General features: G+C 40.4%; 1 protein-coding gene across 1 annotated transcript in view; it reads right to left on the bottom strand.

The window, feature by feature from the left end:
- Positions 1–27,112, bottom strand: part of ADAMTSL1 (ADAMTS like 1) — a 409,445-nt gene that overhangs the window by 140,948 nt on the left and 241,385 nt on the right. The window contains exons 16-19 of the mRNA XM_011365360.2: positions 24,391–24,601; positions 9,186–9,365; positions 4,000–4,153; positions 2,009–3,134 (exon numbers count right to left, since the gene is read on the bottom strand). Of these exons, the coding sequence (XP_011363662.1) occupies positions 2,009–3,134; positions 4,000–4,153; positions 9,186–9,365; positions 24,391–24,601 (1,671 nt within the window). The remainder of the gene's footprint in view (positions 1–2,008; positions 3,135–3,999; positions 4,154–9,185; positions 9,366–24,390; positions 24,602–27,112) is intronic.

The raw sequence follows: 27,112 nt of genomic DNA, 5'->3' as shown, positions 1-27,112 counted from the left end.
TGACTTGGGAACAACAGGTGTGACAGGTGCACTGATAGAAGTGAGTTCCAGTGTACCATCCTTCTGCGTGTCAGGGCACCACTCTCAGCCGGCACCCATCATCCTGGGGGCCTGACACTGGAGCTGCCTCTCAGTGATCCAGAGGCCTTAAGGGGATTTGCTGCAACTTTGGCTGGACTCATAAATTTGTTATAAAGTTTTCTGGAAAGAACTGCAGGCATCATAGCAGTTGAGCTGATCAAGGAAAGTATGAGCAAGGGGCAAACCAGTGGAGAAGTTAGGAGCACAGGCTGTTAAAGCCATACCACCTGCATTAAAATCCTGTCTCCGGTGCTTCTGTGTGGGTCCAACATCTGTGACTCAGCTTTCTGATCAATGATTTGGTAGCAATAATAGTACTTACCCCGTAGGTTTTACACACACACACACACACACACACACGCACGCACACACGCACGCACAAACTTATATATATGTACATACACACACACAATTAAATAAGATAATGCCTTTGAAGCACTGAGCACAGTGTCTGGTAAGCAGTAAGAGCACACAGAAAAATACTTGGCACTGTTAACAAGCTATTTAGTCTGTTAGTACTAGACTGAATGGCTATATTACTGACGATTTAAAGGCACAAAAGATGTGGGTAGGATGGCTGATGTCAGCTTTGTTTATCAAGTCACAGAGGAGTAGATACAGCTACTCTTTGGGATCATAATTGATATTGAATCCTCGGTCTGGCTCTTACTAAAGTGATCTTGGGTGAGTTGCTGAACCTTTGATTTTCTATGTAAAGCTGGAGGATAATGTCAATCTTGTGGATTGACTGTTAGAATAACAAATACAGTTATAGGGAAATAAACCTGACATACCGCCTGGCACAATAAATCCTGGCTTCTTTCCTTCCTTACCCTAAGTTAGCAAACCAGACAAGAGGATTGGCTAAAGAATAGTGTTTAGAAGTATATTTAATAAAGAGAGCATTCTACATGGGTTCAGAGATGATAAAAAGTTAAAATGAGGACTTAGGACAGGAGGACCTTAAAAGTTCCTCTCCCCTTCATAATCTGACTGTTTAAGTGACTACCTATTTTATTTTTGTCACATAAATCTTGGCTCTGTCTCCTAATAAATGAGAACTTTAACAAGTTATTTGACTTTGTTTCCTCTTCCGTAAAATGTAGATAAAAATTGTACCCAGTTTTCAGGGCTACTGTTAAAATTTGGTGAGATAAAGCACTCAATGCCAGTTACCACTGTTGTTGTAATGGCCACTATTAAGATTAAGAAAGATAATGTATGTAGAAAGTAGGGCATAGTGCTTGGCATATACATAGTGTTCAAAAAATATTATTACCTCTACTACCACTATTGATCTTACATTATGAATAGCTGTGGCCCAAGGAAACCAGTCAGTAATACATGCTGTCATCCCAGTAATGACACATTGAAATAGAGACACCAAAAGGTATTAGGATAATTAATACAGGTCAACCAGGAATAAAAGCTTTCTGGAACAAACAGCCTTGTTCAGCTCAGACAGAGGGTGGGCTTACCCACGGGGAGCAGCTGGTGCTGGCTGCACTCTCTCGCCAGCCTTGGGGACCACACACATGGAGACAGTGTTGGGGTGTATAATGGTTCATCTCACAAAGTGTAATGTAATAATGCCTTGGCCTGAAACGATAGCTTTCAGCCAAAAATTCAAAGCTATCTAGTGAGTATCTCATTAATCTTTGGGATCCTACTGTGATCAGGGTGGGTAGACATTACTAATACCTTATAAAGATGAGAGCGTACAGTTTAGAGACATTAAATACCTTGTCTTTGCTACAACAGTCTACCAGTGCTGACAGAGGGCTTGAAACCCAGAATGTTCCCCTGAGGCCCAGGGCTTCAAGTCCTACCCTTGAAAACATCTTGAAGGGAGAGTGGATAGCATACCTTTGATAAGATGTGCCCTTTGCCCCGTTCCCTTCCTAGACCAAGTAGCTGCAAGGCTTACCTGTCACTGAACTGAACCTCTTCTCCGTTCCTGGCCCAGCTGATGGTAGGTCTGGGGTTGCCTATGGCCTCACAGTGCAGAAGCACACTCAGTGTTCCACTGGCCAGAGCCACAGTCTGCCCAAGGTGGGTAACCACTTCGGAGGCAGAGAGCTGCTGGGCAGCTGAGATCTTCCGTAAGATGGTGGGCTTGCGGTGTGGCCTGCGAGAGCCACCGCCAGCCTCCCCAGAGGAGGAGGTCCGGAGTGAGCTGCTGAAGCCAGACACATGTTTATGAGGCGGGATGGCCACAGGGGGCATCTTCCGCTCGGATGGCTTGAGGAGCATGTCCTGGTGCTCCAGGTGGCTGCGGAAGATCTCCTGGGCCAGCTGGGCCACCAAGTGCTTGCTGTAGACGTCACGAAGCTCCTCGGGCTGCTGGGAGAGGTTCTGAAGGATGTCGTCCAGGCGCTGCTGCTCTGTCACAATGGTGAAGGGCAGGTGCAGGAGGGCCTGCTCAGCGTTCTGGTCCTCCTCTGAGGACGTGTTCCTTTCTGTGGAGTCCTGGACCTCCCACGAGGCCAGGAGCTCTCCCGGCCAGCCCCCCTGCTCCAGCAGCCGAGAGACAAAGTCATCGTAGCGGCTCCCTGGGTCAGCAACGAGGCCCCGCTTCTCAGCCTTGCTGCCATTAGAGAAGATTCCGTTCTGGTGTTTGTGGGTCTGCAGGGCCTCCTTGGGGTTGGCTTTCCTCATTGGGAGGGCCTCCTCCTCGCTCCTCAGGCTCAAGGGCCTGGCCACGAGCTTCCTATTGCCTCCTATAAGCTTAATCACAAACTGCTCCCGGGCTGGTCCTGCGGAGCAGGTGTAGATGCCTGCATCCGAGGGCTTGAGCCGGTGGATCTTCAAGTAGCCAAAAGGGGCCACGGTGACATGGGCGGAGCTGATAAGGTGCTGGCCGTCTTTCTCCCAGGTGATGAGGGGCTTGCGGAAGCGCCGCGTGGGGCAGCGCAGCACCACTGCAGTCTTGGGGAGCAAGTATGCGAACCCCCCCACGACGAAGTGCAGCTTCCTCTGCCTGCGGGTCTGGATATATATCTTCCTTGAGGCCGCAATGTGTGGGCTGTGCTTTGTGGATGGCCGCCCGGGCCCTGGAATGAAAGGGAAGGTGGATGAAAAGAAAAATGAGAGATGCAGCAACAAGAGAGAGGGAAAAAGAGAGGGAGAAGAGAAGAGAAAGAGGAGCGGAGGGACAAAAGAGAGAAGAGGGGAAAAAAGTGCTTCAGAGTTTATTTTGGTCAAGGCCTTCATCGGCCATCTTAGGTTTTACTGGAGGAACTGGCTACCAGCTGTGCACCATCAAGCTGCCGCCACCATCAAAAACCAAACTAATGAGGTGCAGTAGGGCAACCTGCTCTCACCCTGCTGGGTCTTTCTGCCCCTAGAAGCCGAGATGCAGGGTTCTAGATGGAGGAGGATCCCAGGGGAAAGGCAGGTCCTCTCATTAAAAGGATTAAAAAAAAAAGTCAGCATCATAAAAAAAAGCAGAGGACAAAAAAAAAAAAAAAGAAAAGAATGTCTCCCTTTCAATGTTTATGTTTTGGGTGCCGCAGAGCATCAGGGCCCTCGTATACACAAGGGAGGAGAGCCCAGAAGTGTTACAACTCCAGGGATTAGTATTAAAGAGAACGAATCTGTTCAGAGTAGTTTAAAACCCCAGAGTGGATAACATTAAACTTCATTAGTGATAGGCTGCCTCCAGCTTCCAGATCTCTGTATGCCAGCAAGTGAACTTTGCTCTACCTCCTGCGAACCGTTTTTGCAGGAGAGAAGAGAATTCCACCTGGCCACATGTAATTAAGATTCCTTTTCCATCTCCAGCTGAGCTCACTAGCCTGCTGCCCTCCAGGGTCCAACAATCTTCCACCGGTCTGGGTTTAGGGAAGGTTACTGCATGGCTAAGCCTGCTTCCGTGAGGGTTCCATCTCCTCATCTCCACAGCTCTGAGGTACTCACTTGCACAGGTTGCCAGCATACAAGGCCTGATGGATGAAGAGAACGGCAGGGGAGGGCACAGGGAGGAATTGACAATAGCTGAGACTCCGGTTTTCAGCACTTTCCGGCAAATGGCACTTCGAGTCTGGGTTCCCTCCCCACAGCTTGTGGAACACTGGTGGGGAAAGAAAAACCAGATGCATGTAAATGCAGAGAACTACAGGCTAATAGGTTTTTACATGAGTTCTCAAACTCAACAAAATATGAGAAAAGTTGCTTGGAAAAGCAGTAGCCACTGAGAGAAATATTAATTAAGTGACACTGCGGAAAGACATGTCCATATCGTTCCCACATTCTATTCTAAGACTTCCTACTCTAAGGTTTCCTATGGACGTTGTATTCATTTTCACTTATAAGACCTGGGCTTTAGAGTTACAGAGTCAAAGAGTCCTGTGTTCAAATGCTAGCTCAACATTTTACTACTTGGTAAGTTACCTAAACTGAGGCTGTTTCCACTTCTTATGCTTATTTCGCAAGGTTGGAATTAAATAATACATTTTAAATGTCACACACAGAAATAACACTAATTCTTTCTCCTTCCTTTATAAATAAGTTTTTTTTTTAATGTTAAGCATCAGATAATTGTTATATATCTACTTTGTATAAGGTGGGGTGCTAGATATCATGGAAAAAAAGGTGCACAAAATGGTTCCTAATCTCAAGGAGCTGTCATCAAATAAAGGGAAAAAAATCCAAATTCATTGTTAAAATGAAAAAGTAAATTAGGGATACAGAAATCAAAACCATAATGAGATACCATTTCATATCCACTAGAATGGCCATAATAAAAAAGGCAGACAATAATAAGTGTTGGTGAGGATGTAGAAAAATAGAGCCTTCACAAATTGCTGGTGGGAATGTAAAATAGTATGGCCCTCTTGGAAAATAGTTTGTTTCTTAAAAAGTTAAATATAAATTTACCATATGACCCAGAAATTTCACTCCTAAGTATCTACCCAAGAGAAAAGAAAACATACATCCACACGAAATATTGTATGCGAATGTTCATAGTAACATTATTCATAATAGAAAAAAAAGGGAAAGTCTATCAATGGTGAATGGATAAACAAAATGTGGTATATCTAGACAATGGAATATCATTCTGTCATAAAAAGGAATGTAGTTCTGATACATGCTACAACAAAGGTAAATCTTGAAAACATTACGCTAAATTGAATATTACCATATTAAATTATACCTAATAAAGCTGTTTAGAAAGTTAAATAGTAATAAAATAACTTATTAAAATATAAAACTAAAACACACGTGATGGATTATAAAATGAATGCTAACTATTGTTGCATGGTTATGGTATACTGGAGAATTCGTGACCTAGGTCTTGAAGATGGGTGGAGCCTGGATGGGTTTAGAGACCCAGAGATAAGCATGGGAGACAGGAAAATATACAGAACAAAGGTAGAACATTTCAGTGCAGAAGCAAGCTTGGGCACAGAGCTAAACCTATCTGACTGAACAGGGAACACGTTGGAAGTGTCAAGAGTTCAAGAGGTAGTTTGGGGCCAGACGTTGGAGACTTTTAATTTTTAGACAGGAGGTTTGGAATTGGTCCATAAAGCAATGAGGAGCCATTGAAGGGAGGAGTGAAATGATGAAAGAGGTGTTTTGAGAAGGTTAATCTGGCAACAGTGTCCGGGAGGGATGGGAGTAGGAGATGGATGGTAGGCAGGGATTTCAGTTAAGGAGGCTGCCACAGTAGTCAAGGCTTGAGATGATAAAACCTGAACTAGGGTCATGGCAGTGTGCCACATTACTTTGAAAAATGACAGTAAAAACCAAAAAATATTATCTTATATTTTCAAGTTTTATACGCTAGTTCACTGAAATAAATGATTCCGTGCAAAGTTCTATGATATACACCATCCTGAAAGACATTTAAAATGCAAAAAAATGTGAGAGAGAGTCAAACCCATTGGTTTTGTTCCCGGATGATCGTGGATTCCAGATTCCACTCATCCCTTATTTTATAGTAAATGACAGCACCAAATCCAGGGATCGGGTAGAATGGAAGTAAAGAGCCTGAAAATTTTAAAAGCATGGTCATTTTAATGCTGCCAAATAGAAAAATAGACTGCATGTCAGAAGATCGATTTATGATTTTGGTCAAGTTTAGTTCTTTCTCTATGCTCAATTTCCACACCTCTAAAATAGAGAAACTAAGCTAGTGTAGGGATTTTCAAACTGTGTTCCATAACTATGTTGAGAAAGTGATTCACTGGGTTCTCAGGTGAACTAGAGACCCAACCATTGGAAATCTGGGATCCCCTACATACACTTCAACCCAAACAGCTCTGATTTGATCTGTTTTAGGTTTTTGGCTTCATATTAACACTTCAGTTGAAAAAAAGTTACAGTGGCTTTAATTTTTAAAAGAACAACTAGGCTATAGGATCTTCTCAGCTCTAAAAATCTTCTAGCTCTAAAATTTACTACTGTAATTTCTTTTACATAGTTTTTTGGCGGACAATGTCCCTAAAAATGTGATTTAAAAATATTTAATAGCCAACTCTTTCAGGAGATGGAAGGGTTTCCTTTAAAGAAGAGAAGTAAGGCCTTTTGAGAGGTCTTATTCTCAGAATAGAATCCAATAGTTAATCTTATTTGAAGTGTCTAAAACTTTGGCTAAATTCTGCCTCCGAGGGATTCTGTGCAGTCACCACGAGACTGAGCCAGATAGTGGAGGATAAAAACACCCATAGATCATCCAGGTCTTCCTTTCTCCAAGGGGTCTTGTGGGAGTGTGGAATGCACATCTCATCTCAGCCACAGGGTGAAGGGAAGGGCAGTAGGGATGACAGGGCCAGCTAGAGCCTCTGTGAACACCACAAGGAACACTTTTGTATGGCACCAGCGTGGGTTTCCTCCCAGTGAATCTGTGATAACTTCCTGCCATTCCCAGCCCCTCCCAACATTTGTATTTTCCATTCATCAACCCAGATAACTCAGAACCTGAAAACATTCCTTGGATAAGGGCTAACTGTTCCTAGTTCCCAAAATATAACTTCCTTCTCCTAGGAAGACTGCCAAAGGTGGAGGAGGTCTACATCTTGACCATGGGTCCAGCTGGTCAAGGTAAGTGCTTTCTTTTATTTATTCTCTTCCTCCTGACAATGAGCAGGGATGGGAGAGAATCATAACAATAATTAAGGTTAACTTTTACTACACGCAAAGCACTTGACATGCATCATTTAACTTAAGCTTCTCAATAACCTTAAGGTAGACAGTATTATTATCTCCAATATTCAGATAAGCAAACTACGGCCAAGAAAGGTAAAGTAACTAGCCCAAGGTTATTACTGCCTTCATACATTGCTGGTGGGAATGTAAAATAGTATAACCAGTAAGCGGCAGAGTCAGCATTAGAACCTAAGTTTGCCTGTCTTTCAGTCTGAACTTTTAACCATAGGCGACACTGTTCTAAAGTTCTGCTTTACCCAATGGGACCCATGGGAACTCAGTTCAGCTGTCTCCTCTCCTTAGTGCCTAATCGCAAGGGTCCCTCCTTCAAATCTGAAGGCCGAAAAGAACTTTTTCTGAATTCTCTGTGTCCCATGTGCTCAGAGTCTACAAAGTCTGGGAACATGGGAGGATAATTATAATCATGCAATCAGCATCCTACTCATGGCAGAATATCACCAATGGACTTAGGAGAGCAAGGCCTTTTACAATATGCCCTGGGAGGAGGTCTTCATCTAGAGCCACTTGGCAAATACATCAGTGCTCTCTCCTGCACTGCTATTTTTGTTATGATTTTTAAATATATAATACCCAAATCAACATTCCATGGAAAAATTCTCACTATCATGTTCATGAATGCACACACACATACACACACACATACACACACACTTGAATACACACATGATCATTCTACACACTTTTAATCCTTTATCCTGCTGAAGTAAAATTGTTTATAACACACAACATTTTAGTGTTCTGAGACATTTGGAGTGAGATAAAACGAGAAGACAATTTTACTGACAAATTATAAAACCTGTGATACGTAGGTTAACTCTCAATTGCTATGCACTTCTCAGGCACCATCTGATAGAACTCTACATGGGTTGGTCAAATGTGGGGCAAGCACTCTGAGAACCTATGGTCATTGAGCTGGCATCTTAATTTTTAGACGTAGCTTTCTTCTTTGTGGAACCAAGTGTCTCTGTGATGTGTTTCAACCAGCAGCACCACCATCCTGTGAGTTGTATATCATATAAAGAAGGCAATGGGACCAGCAAAGCCAATTCAGATGATGCTTATATGCAAGAAAGAAGAGGGTCTTGAATCTGTTTTTGACACTTCAGGCTTATCGATCCTATTCTTGGCTAAATTTGCTTGTGGGGCAATAATTTGGAGGTGGAAGGAGACTTCTCTATGGAAGACACACAGGCCTTTTTCAGGCAATTCAAATGTAGTGGTTGAAAACTAGTATGTTGAAACTGGGTGTATATGAATTAATTTATGCTAGTGTTAGAATAGGAATTACTTAGACAAATAAGTTACTTGGGGGTATATCACTAATTTATGTGGTAAGTCAGGAATGGTGAATGCTGATACAATCATCTCCCTAAGTGCAAGGTAACAGGGGAAAGCAAGTTCTCTTGCTGGGAAGTTGTTGAAGTTTTGGAGCCAGAAAACTGACAGTAAAGAGGAAAGATTTCCTTGGCCTTATTTTCCTAGTAAGGCATATTCCTTATTGTCCAGTAACTTGGAAGAGAAGAACTAGAGAGGCTTGGCCCTTCCTGAGTAGAGACTAGAAACATCTGGGAGTAAGAGGTGCAGGGAGGTCAAGAAAGCATGTGTGGAGATAGTGAGAGAAGAACCTGGTGTTCTGAGAGAAACCCTGGGTCCAAGCAGCATGAACGAAGCCTGGTTTTGTTCCATGAGGAATCTGTTTATAATTTCACGCTTCCGATTGATGACTAAGGGCTGGCTGCTTAACTCGAATCCCAGAACCAATTAAATGTTAGTCACACACCATGGTAAAATGGTTACAAAAATCCTGCTCCGTAACGTTAGGAGGATTACGTTTGTTCTGTTCTGGCATTCTGCATGTATACATTTGGGGTATCTTCTTTTCCTCCTTATTTCTGCCTTTTTCATGATCTCCTTCTGAGGACCATACATACCTCTGTCCACTCAGAGAGAAGCCACTCACTGGGACAGTCATCTTTCTTGCAGGCTTGCTGGGAGGCCAGTTTTGAGGCTGAACAGAAGGTATCAGGAAGCTCTAGGAAGCTGCCATCAGCCATGCGCTGCTTGCAAAGAACCTCGCGCTTCTGAATGCCCCCTCCACAGGTCCTGGAGCACTGAGGAAGGACGAGAAAGTACGAGAAAGTCAGCCCAGCATAGAAGGTGGTGTGTTTCAGGTGCCAATTTCTACCTTTGCCTTGGCTGAGTAAAGAGAGAAAAAAGGGGAAAAAAAAAAAAAAAAAAAAAAAAAAAAAGGAAAAAAAGAAAGAAAAACCAGAAACCAGCTCAAAGGATTTTGCCTTCTCTCCTTGAAATGAACTTCGTAGCAAGATCTAAACCCTCTTCTCTTAATCTCAAGTATTTAACTAGAGCATCCAGGAATTTTAAGAGCCTTTAAATCATAGAATGTTGCTTCTAAACTATGATTTGTAGCCACCTAAGACAACTGGTTTAAAAGGTTAGTATAAGAGTGTTAAACATATTTACGACCCAGTGAAAATAATCTGTGCAGCTTCCTGAATGAATGAGCAAGAGAGTTCCTGCCATCATTGTAAACCTGGAGAAATTAATCTGCAGAGAAGGCAGGCCTTTCTCTCTAAGTGTAAACATCCACTCTAATGGAGGGACATTAAATTTGAGGCCTGGTTTTCTGAAGAACTCCCCCGGAAGACTTTTCTTGTAGGATTTGTGAATTCTTAGGGCAGTGGGAGCAAGAGCCACCGAAATTTGGGATATATAAAAAAAATAACCTTATTTCAGTGGTTTTCAGCAGGATCCCAAACACACCGTCTACATGTAACTTAATAATTATAATCCAGTTGCATGAGGAGGGAGGGAGGCAGGCCTCATGTAACATAGAGTGTTGGCTGTTATTCCAAGTCTTTCCCCCCTCCCTTGCAATAGCAAAAGCACCCCTAATTTCTAGCTGGGCACATGATTTTTCAGCATGTAGACTAGATTTACCAACCTCTCTTGAAGGTAGACATGACCAGGTGACTAAGTTCTGGCTGATGGGGTATAAGAGAAAGGGTTGTGTCATTTCAGGGAAATGCCCACAAAGTGTGACATTTCCCTCTTCTTCCTTTTTGCTGGGCGGAATATGAACATCATGTCTACTACAATATAAGCCTCCATCTTGGACTGTGATAGGCAAAAAGCAGCAGCCTGTGTTCCTAGTTGCGAAGCCACCATACCAGCCCTGGACAGAGTGTGTTTCTGTGAGAAAGAAATACTTCTTTTATTTAAGCCATTTCTTCATGTTCAGGCAGATTTAATCTGTAAGCCTCTGACTGTGCTGCAGATATTTTTCTAATAAATTCTAAGGAGCGCTCTGCTTTCCTCAAGAATAGCCCCCTTTCTTTAACCTGCTCCCTTTGGGCTCTCTGGGAAATCAGACCTGGGCGTAAAGCCTGAGGGTTTGTGCTGAAGGAGCTGCTCCTGCTGCAGCAGTGGCCTCTTAGAACCACTGTGCTCACTGCATTGTATTCAGAACCGGGAGGGACATTTGTGCCCACAGCTGAGGTTAGGATAGTGACACAATGTCCCTGAGTAGTGAGAATGCTGTTGTGGCCCATCTGTTAACCCCTTACTCAGTGGTCCCAGTCTTGGATGAATTTTTAAATCACGTGAGGTTTTTAAAAAAGTACTGAGGCCTTAAATTTAACCACAAATTTAATCATTAAATCGGAAACTCTGGGAGATGGGTCCCAGACATCAGTTTTTTAATTAAAAATATATTTTTTAATTCTTCCAAGTAATTCTGCAACCAGGGTTGAGAACCATCTCTCAAGTGAATGTCCCTCTACCACTTTCAATGGAAATAAGATAAACATAGAACCAGTGGTTGTTTGGACCCCATCTGATCAAACGTGCCCTTTGTTTGCAGTTGTGAATGGCTTGAGGTTACAGAGCTACTGGATAATGAAGATAGGAGAGCTCTCAACTTAGTCTAGTTAGGCCTTTTAACCTTAGAGCCCTTCAAATTACGCAAGCCAGTGGTGAACAACCTTCGTTTGCATTTCAAATTTAAAAATTTTGAATGAAAATAATCTTATTGAGTCCCATAAGAAAAAAATGTATTTTGTTATGGCTGGATTCAACTTCCTATTCACTGAATAAAAGAAGGCTAAGGATAAAGGTGAACCCCTGCTATGAGGTAGGTCTTATAGAAGCTGAGGCCAGAGCTGAAATGACTCAATCAACTAAGACTACACAGGGGTGAGAAGTGGTTCGTTTTTATTCTGTGTAATATTCCCTGACCTCCTACCGAGCACATTCTCTGGGCTGGGGTGGTAGACACAGCTGGAGAATGAGTCTAAGCTCACCTTTTCTTTCCTGTGGTTGTACGAACTGCTCTCTGCTTGCACAGAGGGTGCTCTGACTGCTACTTCATGCTGAGGCCCCAGGCCTCGAAAGGCCCACGCCTGCTGAGAGCCGGGTTTCCACCACACCCTCACTAATGGGCAGTGCTTTCAAATTCCATCCTCAGCCTCTACTCTGTGACTGTCCCTGACTAGCAGGAGCTGGCCCATGATCCAGGTTGAGAACCAACATTCTAAAATAGCTCATCTACACCTTGGTGGCTCTGGATGTGTTCTCGCTAGATGCTTTGATTTCTGACCTGAAAGGATACATTTGAACACAACTTCTAGGCTATACCACAAGCTGGGTGGGTGGACTATATTTAGTGGTCTGCAGCCAATTGTTACTCATCACAGATTCAAACAGTTTCTTCTAAGACTTTGCTTAGCATGTCAGTTAGCCTTAATTAAGGAAAAAATCGATAGCCTCAAAGCTAATGATTCAAGTTTTGAGTGGCCCAGGCCTTTGGATTCTCTGACTCTTCTCTTCTCAATTTTGGTGATTCCCTGGCCTTTTTATTTATCAGAGAAGCAAACTTTTTAGTTATTTGGAGTAGTCCAATAAACTCTTGAAGGATTTTACTTCTTTAATGTATTTTATATCCACACTGCCTAACATGGTGCCTTCTGTCAACATAAACCCTCAATAATATTTGTGGAATTGAACTGAAGTTGGTGGTTAAGGAAAATTTAAATTAGTGGCTAAGAATTCCATTTACTTGGAATAACCCTTCTCATTACTAGGGATAACTGAAGTTTCAAATTGGGTTTTATAGTCTTTTGCATGGCTTCTTAGGTTCAATCTTTCCTTATTTCTGTCAAATTCTCACTTCTAACAAACCGGGTATTCTATCGTCAGATTCGTTATAACCTTCATTGTTCAGCCCTTCTTCAGAACTCTTATAACTAGACAACTAACCATGTGTGTTACTGATTCTTAAGGATTTGCCAAACTTAGAGACTGTATTTTCCACAATACTTTCTATTCTATGAATTACTAAAAGTCTTTCATGAACGAATGTAATTTTGTTCAAATCATAATTGTAAAAAAAAAAAAAAAGTTTATGCTAAGTTGAAAATTTAAATCTTAAGCTCTGACTTCTTCCCTATCCCTACTCAACGTGCCCAGTTAAATATGAATAGGTATCTTGACCTAAACATGTCTAGAATGGAATTTACGATTCTGTTCCTCCAATATCATCTCAAATGTGCTCTCTTTTCAATCTTCCCCACTCATTTAATGGTGCCACATCCAAGACAAACACTTAGGAAAAGTTATTGATTTTTCCTTTTCTCATCATCTCTCCCCTGACACCCAATCCATGAGCAAATACTTTCAGATTTGCCTCCAAAACAAGGAAGCTTTACCTCCACAATAATAAATTAGGATACCAGCATCTGTGGCCTACACTACTGTTAAGCTTCCTAACCAGTCTCCCAGTTTCTCATTTTTCTCAGCTAACAGCAGGATACAAATAGCACACTCAAGCTGAAGAGAGTTCCTCTCTCTTTCTGATGGCCTGTTGAAAACTCTATTAGTTGAACAAAACCAGAAGCAAGAGGATAGAGTCTGTCTAGGCCAGTATCCTGGACACAGGTGAAGAAGGTAGAGAGTGGACCTAGAGGAGCAACAAAAGATATTCAGCCTATCATCTTACTCCTCTACACCTATTCTCCACATGGTAGCAACAGTGATGTCTTTCAAAGCATAAATCAGATCATATAATTCCCATGCTTAAAACCCTCCAGTGGCTTCCCCTAGTGATTAGAATAAAATCCAAACTCCTGTAACCCTGCCCTGAAAAGCCTTATATGTTCCTTGCTCTGATGGACCTTTGAGATTGTCTAACTCAAATCCTTCCACATTCATTCATTCATTCAACACAAAGTTATTAAATATCAATCATGAACCAAGCATGGTTCTCAGTTCTAGGTTCTAACAGTGGACAAGGAGCTTCATGCACTTCTACAATGTCATCTCATACAACTCTCCCTTTCCCTGTATATTCCGGCCACACTGTTTTGTTTTTGCTGTTGTTCCTCCAATGTCGAGCTAGTTTCTCCCGTAGGGCCTTCACACTTGCTCTTCTCTCTACCAGGATCATTCTTCTCTTACATCTTCATGTAGCTGAGAATTTCTAATCTTTCAGCTTCAATTACGTTCTTACCTGCTTGGAGAGGACATCCCTAACCTCCTAGCTAGAGTAGCCAAACCAGTCTCAATCCTATTAATCTCATTTTATTTTTAAATAGCTCTTTTAAGTAGCTCTCATCCCTTTCAGAAATTATCATCTATTAGACTATTAGCTCTATGCAGGAAGTGATTTTTGCTTGCTTCTTGTACCACTCATATTAACGTTTGAGAATCGCATTCAAAACATTCTCCCAGGATGATATTGTTACATCTTTAATAAGAGATCTTAGGATTGGATGACTCCATTTCGTTTTTTTTTTTTCTTCTACATTCTCTCTCTTTTTTTCTCTTTAAAGTTAATGATTTGTTTGTTTCCCAGTAAAGAAGTGGTCAGGATATGAGCTAAATCATAGAATGACATTTTATAACAGATGCTGGAGGTACGTGATGTTTTGGTATGATTCATAAATATGTATACTGTAGTGAAAATGCTGTATATTTTTCTATGAGAGAAGTAAAGGCTGGTTCATAAAATCATTATCCGCTGAACCTCAAAATGACATCAGACTACTTTACTTCTAATCCTTTGATTATAACTCATAGTCAGATTCCCCACGGGTCCTATCGAGTTTGTCAAGCATAAAAAACATGCTCTTGAAGTTTCTGTTACCCGTGACTGACATTTTAGACGCTTCAATAGTGATGTCAGATTTGTAGGAGTATGGATGTCTTTAGTGCTTGATAGCTGAAATTTTCTTTTTCTAAGTATCTTATAGGTAGATGAACTTCTATTCAATTTGAATAAATGCTTCAAAAATAAACAAATAGTTGAATAAACACAGCTTCTAAATTCGAGCTGTCAGTTAAAGCTTCTTAGCAAATGTGGCAACAAGGTAAAATGCAGGTTAATTTTCTCTTTCAAATTGAGGAAGTAGATGATGAAAATAATCGGTCTTATTTCAAGGGTAGAAATGTAATAAAACTGCCTTATAGACTGTGACCACTCATTTAAAATAACATAGCTGGCTTACTGATTTGCAGATAGGACCTGATTCAGGGGACAGACCTTCAGATGACTGTGTACAGAGTCTGTGACAATATGGTGACAAAACAGCTGCTGGGAAAGTAAACAAACAAACAAAAACAGCTTATTTTGAAGTTTGATCTACAGTAGTCCTCCTTTATCCATGGTTTTGCTTTCTGCAGTTTCAGTTACAGTCAACTGTGGGCCAAAAATATTAAATGGAAATTTCCAGAAATAAACAATTCATAAGTTTTAAATTGCACGCCGTTTTGAGTAACATGATAAAATCTCATGCCATCCCACTTAAAACATGAATCAATCCTCTGTGCAGCATCTCCAGTCACGTGCTCTTCCTACCTATTAGTCAATTAGTAGCATCTTGGTTATCAGATTGACTGTCTCAGCATCACCATGCTTCTGTTCGAGTAACCCTTATCTTAATAATGGCCCCAAAATGCAAGAGCAGTGATACTAGCAATTAGGATATGCCAAAGAGAAGCCATAAAGTGCTTCCCTTACATGAAAGGTGAGTATAATATGATGAGATATTTTGACAGACCATATCCACATAACTTTTATTATAGTATATTGTTATAATTATTCTATTTTGTTATTAGTTACTGTTGTTAAACCCTTACTGTGCCTAATTTATAAATTAAACTTTATCACAGGCATGCATGTATAGAAAAAACCATTTTTTGTATATATGTATTTTACAGGGTTTGGTACTATCTGCAGTTTCAGGCATCTACTGGGGGTCTTGGAACATATCCCCCACAGATAAGGGGAAACTACTATACACACAAAGCTTTTAGAAAATTCTCAGTGCCAGATGAGGTCCAGACTCCTGAGAACACCCTTCAGGTCCTTCATACTGTAACCTGCATTGAGTTTCCCAAGCACATTTCTTCCCTACCTGCCATGTACCGGTACTTTAGCTACGATGGACCATTGGCCCGTACCTAGGCACACCGATGCCTTCTCTGCTCAGACCTTGATCCTGTTGTTCCTTCTGTGAGCAATGCCCTTCACCTCCTTGTCCATCTAGAAACTTTTAAGATATTCCTGAAGGCCCAGCTCAAAGGCCACTTCTTCACTAAAGCTTCCTCCAGCACCTCTGCCTCATGCAAATGAGCCATCTCCTATCCACCTTGACCTGGAAGGGTACTGCATCTCCCCTAAAAGGACCAGTCATCTGGTCCTTGTGTTCTGCTGTTTTCCTTTGCCTCCCTGCATGCACACAGGATCATGCATATTTTGAAGAAAGGCAATGTAGTCATCTGTCTATTCCCCAGTGCCTTGTATAGAATTTGCCAAAAAGCATGCACTTCATAAAGTTTGTTGAATTGATGATTGGATGAATGAAAGAGCCCAAAATCCAGATGTTTAAAAGATGTAAAACAAACATCCAACTGATGGGCTCAACATCCACCTTTTATCAGGCTGTTTTATCATTAGCCAGAAGCTGCTTCTAAGCAAGTCAGCAGTGGATGTCAGCCAGCAGCCGCGTGTGCTCTGCTGGGTGCCCTGACCTGCCAGGTATGATGGAAGACTACTTAGGCAGGGTTTCTTAAAAGTCTGTCTCATTTTTGCTCAAAAAGTTTTCCTGATGTGTTCACATTGATGAAATGTGTTTTTAGTTTTTTTTTTTTAATTGTAGAAGATGAAATTTCAAATTAATTAAGGTTCTAAAGTCTGTGATGACTTTGTGAACATGTTGAGACTGCCTGATGAAGTTGACGGTTCTGAAGTGAGAGGCAGACTGCAAAGAAGAAAAACTTAAAAGAAACAGCAAGAGAAATTTAATAACGTGAAATGAAAAATGTTTGCCTTTATAAATCATCATTTAATATAGTGTGGCACAGAGAGGTAGGTCTCTGGTAAGGGGTGCTACTTCAAAATTTATGTCATAAACAGAATAAATAACAAAAAATGGTACTTATAGTTATCTTAGCTGCCATACATGTTTTATTATATAAAGTCATGGATTCATTACTTTTATAAGACAAGTAAAAAATATACAATAAGGGGGACACTTGAAAGTTATGATTTTATACAAAAATACAATGTCTCTAGGGGCTTGTATTTTTAAAAGTTTTCCCATAATCATTACATTAAAAAATGTTGCCTGTATTGACACTTTTGGTTTCATCTTAGTAGTTTGATTTACTGAGAGCTGAGTTCAATTCCTTGATACCTCAAGTCATATTATTGAGCCCAACACAAATTGATGATTTTGTTCTATTTCTAAGGTCAACTTTCCAGTTTTAACCTACTGTGCTCTGCTTATAGCTTCTAACTCATTTCATTCATTTATTCATTCGCTCATTCATTTTTTCATTAAATATTTACTGGGCACTTGCCGAGTGCCAGGCACTGTATTAGGTGGTGGGGATTTAAGATAATTAATAAATGGTTACTATGTCTCAGGTACTTGCAGTTCTGCGGGGGGGAAAAATTATCATAAAATGTGATTAATTTTACAAAAGAGGGAATATAGAGGAGAGTGCAACTAAGTCTTTATGAAAAAATTGTTGAAGGCTCTTTGGAGGAGGTGACATATGAGGGGCTGGCCAGGGAGATAAAAAGTGCTGGCAGAGACAGATTACTGTTTTTAGACCACGGGTATAAAGGACATGGCATGTTTAAGTAACTCTGAGGAGTCCTGAGAAGGTGGAGCATAGGTTTCATGGAGAAGGGTAGCTGGGAAATGAGACTGAGAAGGCAGATGAAGGAAAGATAATGAAGGGTCTCGGACATAATCTCAAGACCATGGGGTGTCATTAAGGGTTTTTAAAGTAAGAGAGTAAAATGATCTGATTTGTAGAAAATGACTCAGGTAGCAAAGGCCAATAAGTTCCAAAGGCAATGGCCCTGTGAGATGTTAATAGGTGTGCCAGGGAAAAAGGTTTCCTGGTCAAATAAGTCTAAATAACACTGCACACCTTATACCTATTTGGGGGTTCTCAGCACATATTAATATTTTAAAGGCTCAACAGAGGGCCTGTAGTAAAGAACCATCAACACCAGGTTGGTGAACACTGGATGAGAGTTAAGCAAGACAATATGAGGAGATCAAGTAAAAGTCTGTTTGTCATGGTTTGGTTAGTTTTGAGAACTGGAATCAACACAGTAGGAGAAGGATTAGGAAAGAAGAGAAGAGTTGGGGTTGGGGAGATACAGAAGGTGGAGTCAACAGGATTTGAGTGTTGACTTGACTGAATACAAAGATCAAACAAGGCTGAGATGGCTCTAGTTTCCAGCTACAGAACGGGCTAGATAGTGGAGTCGCCTAAACCATAAGATTCATGAAAGGGGACTGGGTCTTTTAGGGAAGGTGGCAGGTAGGTGTGCTGTTGAGCTTGGTGTTAGATCTTTGGAATTTGAGGTAACTTTGCAATATATGAGGCTGGGAGGTTCAAAAGGCAGTTAGAGGCCATGCTAGAACAGAGTTTGAAACTGAGCCAAACGAAATTACGGCCCAGTGGAACAAAGAAAACGAGGACCGAATCTCACTTGGTAAACAAAACCATAAAAATAAGGACAGGATTTCTAGTTCATTTTGTGGATTAGAAATACTTTGTAATATAAACTAAGCTTTTTTAAACTTAGAAGTACAAGGATGTATCTTCTGGGTTTAATATTCCTGTTACCAGGTGAAGCATTGGGCTGCAAACCCACTAAAAGTCAGAGAAATTATTATGAAGAGCTTTCTACAAATAACAACAAAAACACTACACATGTGAAACTTGAATTCTGATCTGTTTTTCTTAGATTTATTGTTGCTTCTAATGGTAAGATGAGATGTCCATTTCCTTATGAAATATACTTCTAAAAATGAGATAAAAATCTTAATAGATTTTTCTCCTCTCCAGATACATTTTAAATAAACATGGCCTCTAACTTACCAAGCTTTGTATTTTAGTCACTGGAATATAACAAAACTGATGACTAAATTGGCTCTTTCTGCCAGAACTGAGTTTTGCTCTTATACAGAGCAAAATTATTCTTTTCTCTGTGTGTGTTTAAATCTAGAAAATGGCAAATATAATTCTCAACCATTTATAGCTGTCATTAAAACTCTCTTAATATTACGAGCAGGAACTCTTTTTTCATACACCTTTTTAAGCAGCTAAACTATAGGCATGTCAAATTGTAACCCTGATTTTTTAAAAAAGAGCTCTATAGGGAAATGGCTGCCTAATCACAGTTTTAAGTGTGTGGGGTTGATAGGGTCTGTGGTGCATATTTCGGTCTCTGCACAGATGTGTGCAATATGTGTGTACATGTTGGGTGGACACAACCCTGAACACAAGACATATGCAATATAGAGAAATATAAATTATGCTTCAAGTGGGTTCTCTAATTCATTTCAGTTTAACTCTTCTAGCACCTTTCTCTTTTTTCTCATTACTCTTAAAAATTGTTTAAAGAATAAAAACAAACACAGAAAGAAGATTGATGAATACAAAGCTTATAGATAATAGTGAAGAGAGTGGTAGTAGAAGGCAGATTTTGCATTTCAAGGACCTTGTGCTAGTAGAGACTAATGCTTAGTCAGCCCAGAATAGAGAAGATTGTACCAGGCTGAGTAGTGACCCCAAAGGTATCTATGTTGCAATCCCTAAAATCTGCGTTACCTTACATGGTAAAGGGCCGTTGCAGATGTGATTAAGTTAAGCATCTTGAGATGAAGAGATGCCTGGATTATCCAGGTGGGCTTGATGTAGTCACAGTGGTCCTTATAACGGGGAGGCAGGAGGATCAGAGTCAGAGAGATTGGATAAAGTAGAGAATCAGGTTAGAGTGAAGCACTTTGAAGGAGTCATGAGCCAAGGAAACAAGCAGCCTCCAGAAGCTGCAAAAGGCAAGGTAATAGATTCTCCACTAGAGCAACGGTTTCCAACCCCCAGGCCACACTCTGTGGCCTCTTAGGAACCGGGCTGCAGAGCAGGAGGTGAAGGGAGCAAGCTAAGCTTCATCTGTATTTGCTGTGGCTCTCCAGCACTAGCATCACTGCCTCAGCTCCACCTCAGATCATTACGCACTAGGTTCTCATAGGAACGCCGGTCCCTGGTGCCAAAAAGGTGGGGGACCACTGCCCTAGAGTCTCCAGAAGGAATGAAGCTCTTCTAATACCTTGATTTTAGCCAAGTGAAAATGACTTCAGACTTCTGACTTCCAGAGCTATAAGGTAGTAAATTTGTGTTAAGTCACTATATGTGCGGTAATTTGTTACAGTAGCAGCAGGAAACCAATACACATATTAACTGCCCTGGATTTAATAAGTAACCAATACTAAGATTTAGGAAACTGCTGATTTTGAGGCTGGTCCTAGAGTTCCTCACAATTTAATGCTTTAGAGCAAATGGTAAAGAGGTCTTGGGAAAGCTGCACTATGTAATGAGAGAATGGGTTTTGAAGCACACAGACCCTACTTTTCCTTTCTCACCTTTGTGACCCAGGGTCACAAAGGGCAAGCACAACCTCTATGAGTCTTGTTTCCTCACAGGGTTGCTGTGGGATTAGAAGAGAAAATGCAAGAGCAGTGGAATGAATTCTACTACATGAAGTTTGAATTCCTATTCATCTCACAGTGCTTCAGGTTCCTCATCTATAAAATGAGGATAATGGGAGTGACTATCACATTAAGAATAGCGAAGATTAAATGAATTAAATATGTAAAATGTCTAGAACTTGTGCTCGACACTTAGTAAGTGCTGCTCTTATTAAAGAGAAATGGCTCCTGAAATGTATCAAGTGCCCAATGAATGAACTGGCAGACTTGCCATGAACCTTTTCAGTACCATCCTCTATGCTTTACATACCTGTACTGGGTGTTATGGGGTCTCACTAAGAGTCGGTCTCTGCTGTCATTGAACTGATGGTATAATTCAGAAGTCATAGGAAAGCATCTGTCCAGGTAAGGTGGTATAGGACTGTTAAAGGAGCATCACTGATCATGAACTTTGTGTGACTTCAGCAAGGGAAGATAGAGGAGTCATGCAGAAGGGACAGGATTCCTGTCTGACTTTGACAGGCAGAAGGAAGGGGAACTGTGTGTGGGCAGGGAAAAGGAGAAGTGTGGGCCGATAGCAAGGTACTAGCAGGGATGGGAGAACTGCAGCTGAAGTTGGGCAGGGACAGATTGCAGGGGGATGAAGGCCTAACTAAGCCATTGGGCTTTATTATATGACAATGGAGAGTCACTGAAAAGAATCATAGCAGAAGACTGTGATGATCAAGATGTCTTAGACTGACTTGTGGCATATATCACGGTGCTGTAACATACCAGTGTGATATGGTCCCTTGTGGGGTGTATATAATTCATAATATATATCCAACATCAAAGTTGATGGTGCTGATGTTGAAGTGTGCATGTATTAGTAAATTAGAGAAGATTCAGGAGGCTAATACAAAAAAATATGCAAGTGTTTCAGAAGCCGACTAAACAAAAACCAACAAGATATTAAAGGTAAATTGATAAAAATAAATATTACATGAATCTTTCAACAAGACGTGAGATAAAAGCAACGAACACAATATTGAGTAAAAGGTAGAACTGAAATAAAGAAGCCCCCCTAAAAACCAAAGCTACAATTAGATTTCTGCTTCATATCTGCCTAATTGTTTCTAAAATAAAATTTTAACATAAATACTAGGATTCCATGCTAGTCCTCACCAGACCTGCAGAATGTATAAATATTGGCTATTTGCCATTCGCTAGGCAAATGCTCTACAAGGGACAAAGAAGGTTGCATTCTTAGCAGGCAAATGATGATTAACCTAAATTATGCTTTTTTTCCCCTGAAAGAAAAGCATAGTGCTTTTTGAGGTCAGTGTAGCCCAGAGTTCAAGCAGCAAGGAGTGGAGTTTCTCCCTTCCAATGGGCCAAAGTCGAAGTCCATGGGGTTGTTACCTGTCTTCTTTAAATGAAGCATTTGATGCCCCATCTCCTTTTCTTTCTTTCACATGCGAAAGATTGTAAATGGTGTTGAAGGATTACAGACCTCAGCCCTATCCTCTGCTAGATCCAAGCAGCTAGACAGAAAAGACCCAGTGAGTGCACGGCAGGTTTCCTTGTTCCAACAGGATAACCAAGAACCAGAGGGCTAACCAGACAAATGGATGGTCAAGAGCTGGTGTCTTAACTAAGCAGTCTCCTAAGACAGTAGCCCATTAGCAAGACACTTAAGTTACTCTCAACTTATTCTATATACCATAAGTGATGACTTCCTTTATCAAGCGGTTAGTAATAGCTGATTTTGCCTAACAAAACCGGTTCCTCAAAAATAGGATTCTAAAAAATAAGATAAGAAAAATAGTCTATTGTTTCCCCTACATTCCTAGAAATGACAAAGGGTTCTTAAAACAGACCCTATGAACCAATATTTAACAAATTTTTAACCAATTTAACCAATATTTAAGAGGAGTTTCCTTTGGAGGATAGACTCACTGGTGGCTTTCACTTTCTATGTTCCTTATTTCTTATTATGTTTTAATGTTTTCCACAATTATTATGTATTGAGTACGACATAAGATATTTTTAAAGGCCCTAATAAAAGTGTAGTCAGAGGCTCATGCGATGAACTTCAAAGAGCTGTTTACTATTAATTTCCTGATCTGAAAATGTACTTAGGTAGGCATATCTTGGAGATATTGTGGGTTTGGTTCCAGACCACCACAATAAAGCAAGTTGTAATCTTTTTTTGCTGGTGGAGGGTCCTGCCTTCAATTTGTAAAATAAGCAACATCTGTGAAGCACAATATAACAACATATACCTGTATCTGACTTATCCCAAAGGCTTCTCCCTAGTGGAATAGAAAAGGTTTTCAATTTATTTTCAAAATAAATTCATGTCTTAACAGGTCCGAGGTAGACTGAAAGAAGAATAATGAACTCTTTGGCAATCTGCTGTTTTAAATGAGGAAAAGGGGTGGAGTGGGGGGTGGGTGTGGTGTTGGCAATAGACCAAAAAAGTCATGAACATGTATGTGCTCTAAAAATTGAAAAAGCATCACATGGCAGTGCCATTATTCAGCAGCATGTGTGGCTACTGAAAAGAGGTTGGTGTTTAGCTGACTTTCACTGCTACGCCAATGTTATAACCTATAATGACACAGCAGAAGTATCAATAAGATATGAAGTCATAATTTCAGGGCTTGTAAGGCAGTATTCATGATCCGTTTATGCATTTTGTCAATCCGTTAACATTCTATCTAGAACTTACTATGTGCTTACTGGCAACACAAGCTAATAATACAGGGACTTAATATTTTCAACAGTGGAGGCCAATTTGGGCTGATTCCTGGTCTAGGGTTGGTTTGGGTTAGTGGCACGGCTTACGGTCATGTATTCATTCTAGTTAAATGTTAAATTGTAAATATACTAGAAATCAAGAGACCCAGGTTTTGCTTACTCATTACTATTTGATTCTCTGAGCACTTTACTAAATCATAGCCCCAAGATGGGCTGGGAGAAGACAGGGGGTCTGTCAACCAATCGTGAAAAAGCATGGACAACGTGTGGAAACGGTGGCCCCTTCTCTTAGCATTAAGGTAAGGAAGAGTATGTAAGCTGATATCCTTTTCCTTTTTCAGTCAGATGATCATATAACTTATGGGACACTTTTAAGAGTGAAAAACTGTTTCAGTAAAACTGGGATGTATGTCCCCCTCACCTTTTTGTATTACTTTTTGTGACCTTTGATGTCACTTTTGGCTACATTTGATAGTGTATAGGGAGGAAATTGCAAAATAAGATTTTATCCAAATAATCTAAAATCCTTCTGTGTTTTTTAAAGGCATGCAAAAGGATTATTTAACTGAAGTATGATGAATATAATTTTAGATAGGACAGTTTAATATCTAGTTGTGTTTGTATTATTATAATATATGCTTTAGAGTGGGGTCAGCAAAGTCCTGTAAAAGGACAAAGTATTTTTGGTTTTGTTGGCCATATGGTCTCTATCACACCACAAGTCCTCCCCTTGTAGGGTAGAAGCAGCCATAGATAATATATAGACGAACTGGGTGTTGCTGTGTTCCAATAAAACTTTATTTACAAGAATTGGCTGTGAGCTAGATTTGGCTTTGGGCTACAGTTGACAACCTCTGCTTTAAAAAAAATAGTTCTCAGATCTTTGATATTCATAGGAGCAGGAAAATAAAAAGAAGTCTGGAAGTGACTCAAGATTTCTAACTTTTTTTTGTTAAGTAATTATATTTTTAAAAAATGATTGCCTAGTACCTTTATCTCTTAAAATTTTAATTAGTAAAAAAAGTAGAAAAGTATAAATCAGAACAAATTTAGCTGTATAGAAAACCTACGTTGTCCTTATTTAAAAAATTTTCCTTAGCCTGGTGAAAACTATGTCATGAAATATGCTCAAATTACTAGATGATTCATTTGAGTTACTTTTGGAGGTTACTTGGTGTGGCATAGCAGAAAGAACATAATATGTAATTCAAAGGTCTGGATTTGAATAAGGTTGGGGGAGTACTAAGAAGGGAGAGATGAGCTGACCTTCAACATTCCTTTAAAGGGACCAAACTACTCAGAGACTACTCTGTCCTTAATCACTGGTGTAAATGCTCCAGTATTGAGTTACCCCAGAACTCACCGGCTGCCACTGTGCAGGGTACCAGGCTGGGGGGCAGTTGAAGCGGTTACAAGCTTGCACAGTGCTGGGCTTGGGCTGGCGACATAGCTCATCAGCCAGGATTACTGTTTCATTCATCTCTCTGGAAAGTAGGTGGGAACAGAAGACGTCTCTGGTTTGCAGGCCAACCCCACAGGTGAGACTGCATAGACTCCACTTGCCAATTTCCCACCTGGGAAGAAATCAGAGATGAAGACATCTGAGCACCTGTGCAGAGAACCACTCCCATGACATCAAGTCTTGCTAATGGAATTGAAAACACCTAACTGGGAATGTCAGAAGTTCCAGCATAAGACTGACTAGGAATTCTATTCCAAGCCTAGAAGCTATCCTCTCCCTTTTGATGGAATATATCAACTTCTTCGAAGTTGAACATATAAGTTGAACATATCAAGGCTCTGGGCACCATGTGTTGAATAGTGCACTGGTCTAGAAGTTTCTCTGCTAATCTTTCTAGCCCCCTTACTTAGAAAGACTGAAAAATTTGTGCTTCTTTTTCTTTGGCTTCAAAGTTGGCTCCAGCTTCCTTCAAACTTCTATCTTAGCATAGAAATGTCTCTGTCTTATGTATAAATATCATCACTGCCTGGGACTGGACAATGTAACAAAAGTGACGGTTGCTAAATAGATCAGTCTTACAGAGGGGAAATAAGTGGAGAGAACTGTTCATTATCTGGAAGTGGAAGTCAAATACACACAGATGAGCTGAGTGCATAAATTGGCCATTCCAAATGGCCAAGTCTTGAGAAGTACATTTATAGTGAGCTAAGGGCCTATAAAAACAATCCCACTGCATTTTCCTGTTGATGCAGCCTCCAAAATATGAACGATAAGGAAAAAGCTCAGTTGCTTGGGCACTGAGTCAGACGCATTCTTTAATGATCAGTTAAGAAAGTTCTGTTTACAATGTGAGGCACAAAGAGTCTACAAATAGGAGTTAGCCAATAAAAGCATCACAAGTAGATTCTTCAGTAGCTAGCAGCAACCTCTCCCCCCGCATCCCCTCCCCCCTAACCTTCTACAGCTAGCCCTGAAAATTGGTTTAAATTCTCTGGCCTTCATGTTTTTTTATCAGATGGTAAAACTGACTGTATGCACTCTCGATCTCTTCCTGCTACTGTGATATCTAGCTACCTTCCCAACCCGTATTTCCACTACCTCCTTTCTTTCATTTACCTAATGTTAAAGCCACGTCTATAGTGAACTACTCAATTCACGCCTCTCTCACTGCCTCCCTGCCCCTGCCCCTGCCCTCCCGGTTTTCTAGCTGTCTTTTCTCAAGTGGTTACTCCTAATTTGGAATACTTTTTATCCTTTCCTTGCCTCTCAAAATTTATTCCATTTCTATATATCCAAATTTGATCTATATTTAAAGGATTGAATCCATACCTGTTCCAGACACTATCATTTTCTCAACTGCACTACAGTATTCTGCCTGTCAAGGGCTCTGCTAGAGTACACAGTTCTTGAAGGCAAGGTCTTTATCAACTTTGTCTCTCACAGGGTTCATCATGGCACCTTCTAGAGAGTTAATGTATATGGTTAATAATTTCCTGATAAATTAGCAAATGGAAGGGATCTACTGTCATAGTGGGTACTTTATACACATTATGTCATTTAATTACATCCTGAACAACATGTGATAGTCTCTACAGATATTCCTCATTTTCCACTTGAGGGAATCTTAGAATTCAAGGGGCTGATTTGTCTAAATACCCATAATTAGTAAGTAGTGAATCCAGGATTCAGCCTGGGGTATGTGTGGCTCCAAAGCCTTTGTACTTCTATTGTACCATGCTGTCTCCAGGAAATACCTTGCAAACTGTCCTATAAATATTCACAAAGTTTTAAATGAATAGAAGAGGCGAGGCTGGGTTAAATAATATATTTCTTTTAGATCCTTGTGTGAATTTCTATAAATTTATTTTTAAATCTCGAGTTTGGGTTAATCCCAAGCTTTAAAATGTTGTGGAGTTGTTATTGGTTTTAAAATACAACCATACATCCTTTGCCTTTCCTCCCTTCTAGCGATGGAGTCTTGACTATGGGCTGAACTTAATGTCTCACTTGCAATGAATAGAATGAGGAAGGAGTAATGCTATGTGACTTCCAAGGCTAAACCATAACAAACAAAAAAACCTATTGCTTCCACTTGGCTCTTTCTCTTTGCTTTCATGCCATGAGGACACCCAGTCGTAAGGAAAGTCCACATGCAAAGGAATTGAGGCAGCTCACCAACATTGAGCACCAACTTTACAGTTATGTGAGTGAGCTCCCTTGAAAGAAGATACACTGGACATAGCTGAGCCTTCAGTTGACTGCGACTTCACGGGAGACTGTGAGCTGGAACTGCTTTTCCAAGCTGCACCTAAATTCCTCACTCATTATACGCTGAAAAGTAATAAATGTTTATTTTTGTCATGAGCTACTGAGTTTTGGGGAAATTTGTTATGCAACAGATAACTAATAAAAGCATATATTTTCCCCACAAAATGTGTATATGTTAATCGAAAGACATATAAAAGAATATTCAAAGCAGCATTATTCATTATAGCCCAGACAGGGAACAACTCAAATGTCCATGAACAGTTGAATGGATTAAAAATTATTTGTTCATAAAAAAATTATGACATATTCATAAAAATTATGATATATTCATAAAATACTATAAAATGATGAGAAT

Source organism: Pteropus vampyrus, unplaced genomic scaffold, assembly GCF_000151845.1.
Source record: "Pteropus vampyrus isolate Shadow unplaced genomic scaffold, Pvam_2.0 Scaffold109, whole genome shotgun sequence".
Taxonomy (NCBI): domain Eukaryota; kingdom Metazoa; phylum Chordata; class Mammalia; order Chiroptera; family Pteropodidae; genus Pteropus; species Pteropus vampyrus.
This window is presented reverse-complemented; position numbering and strand designations above follow the sequence as displayed.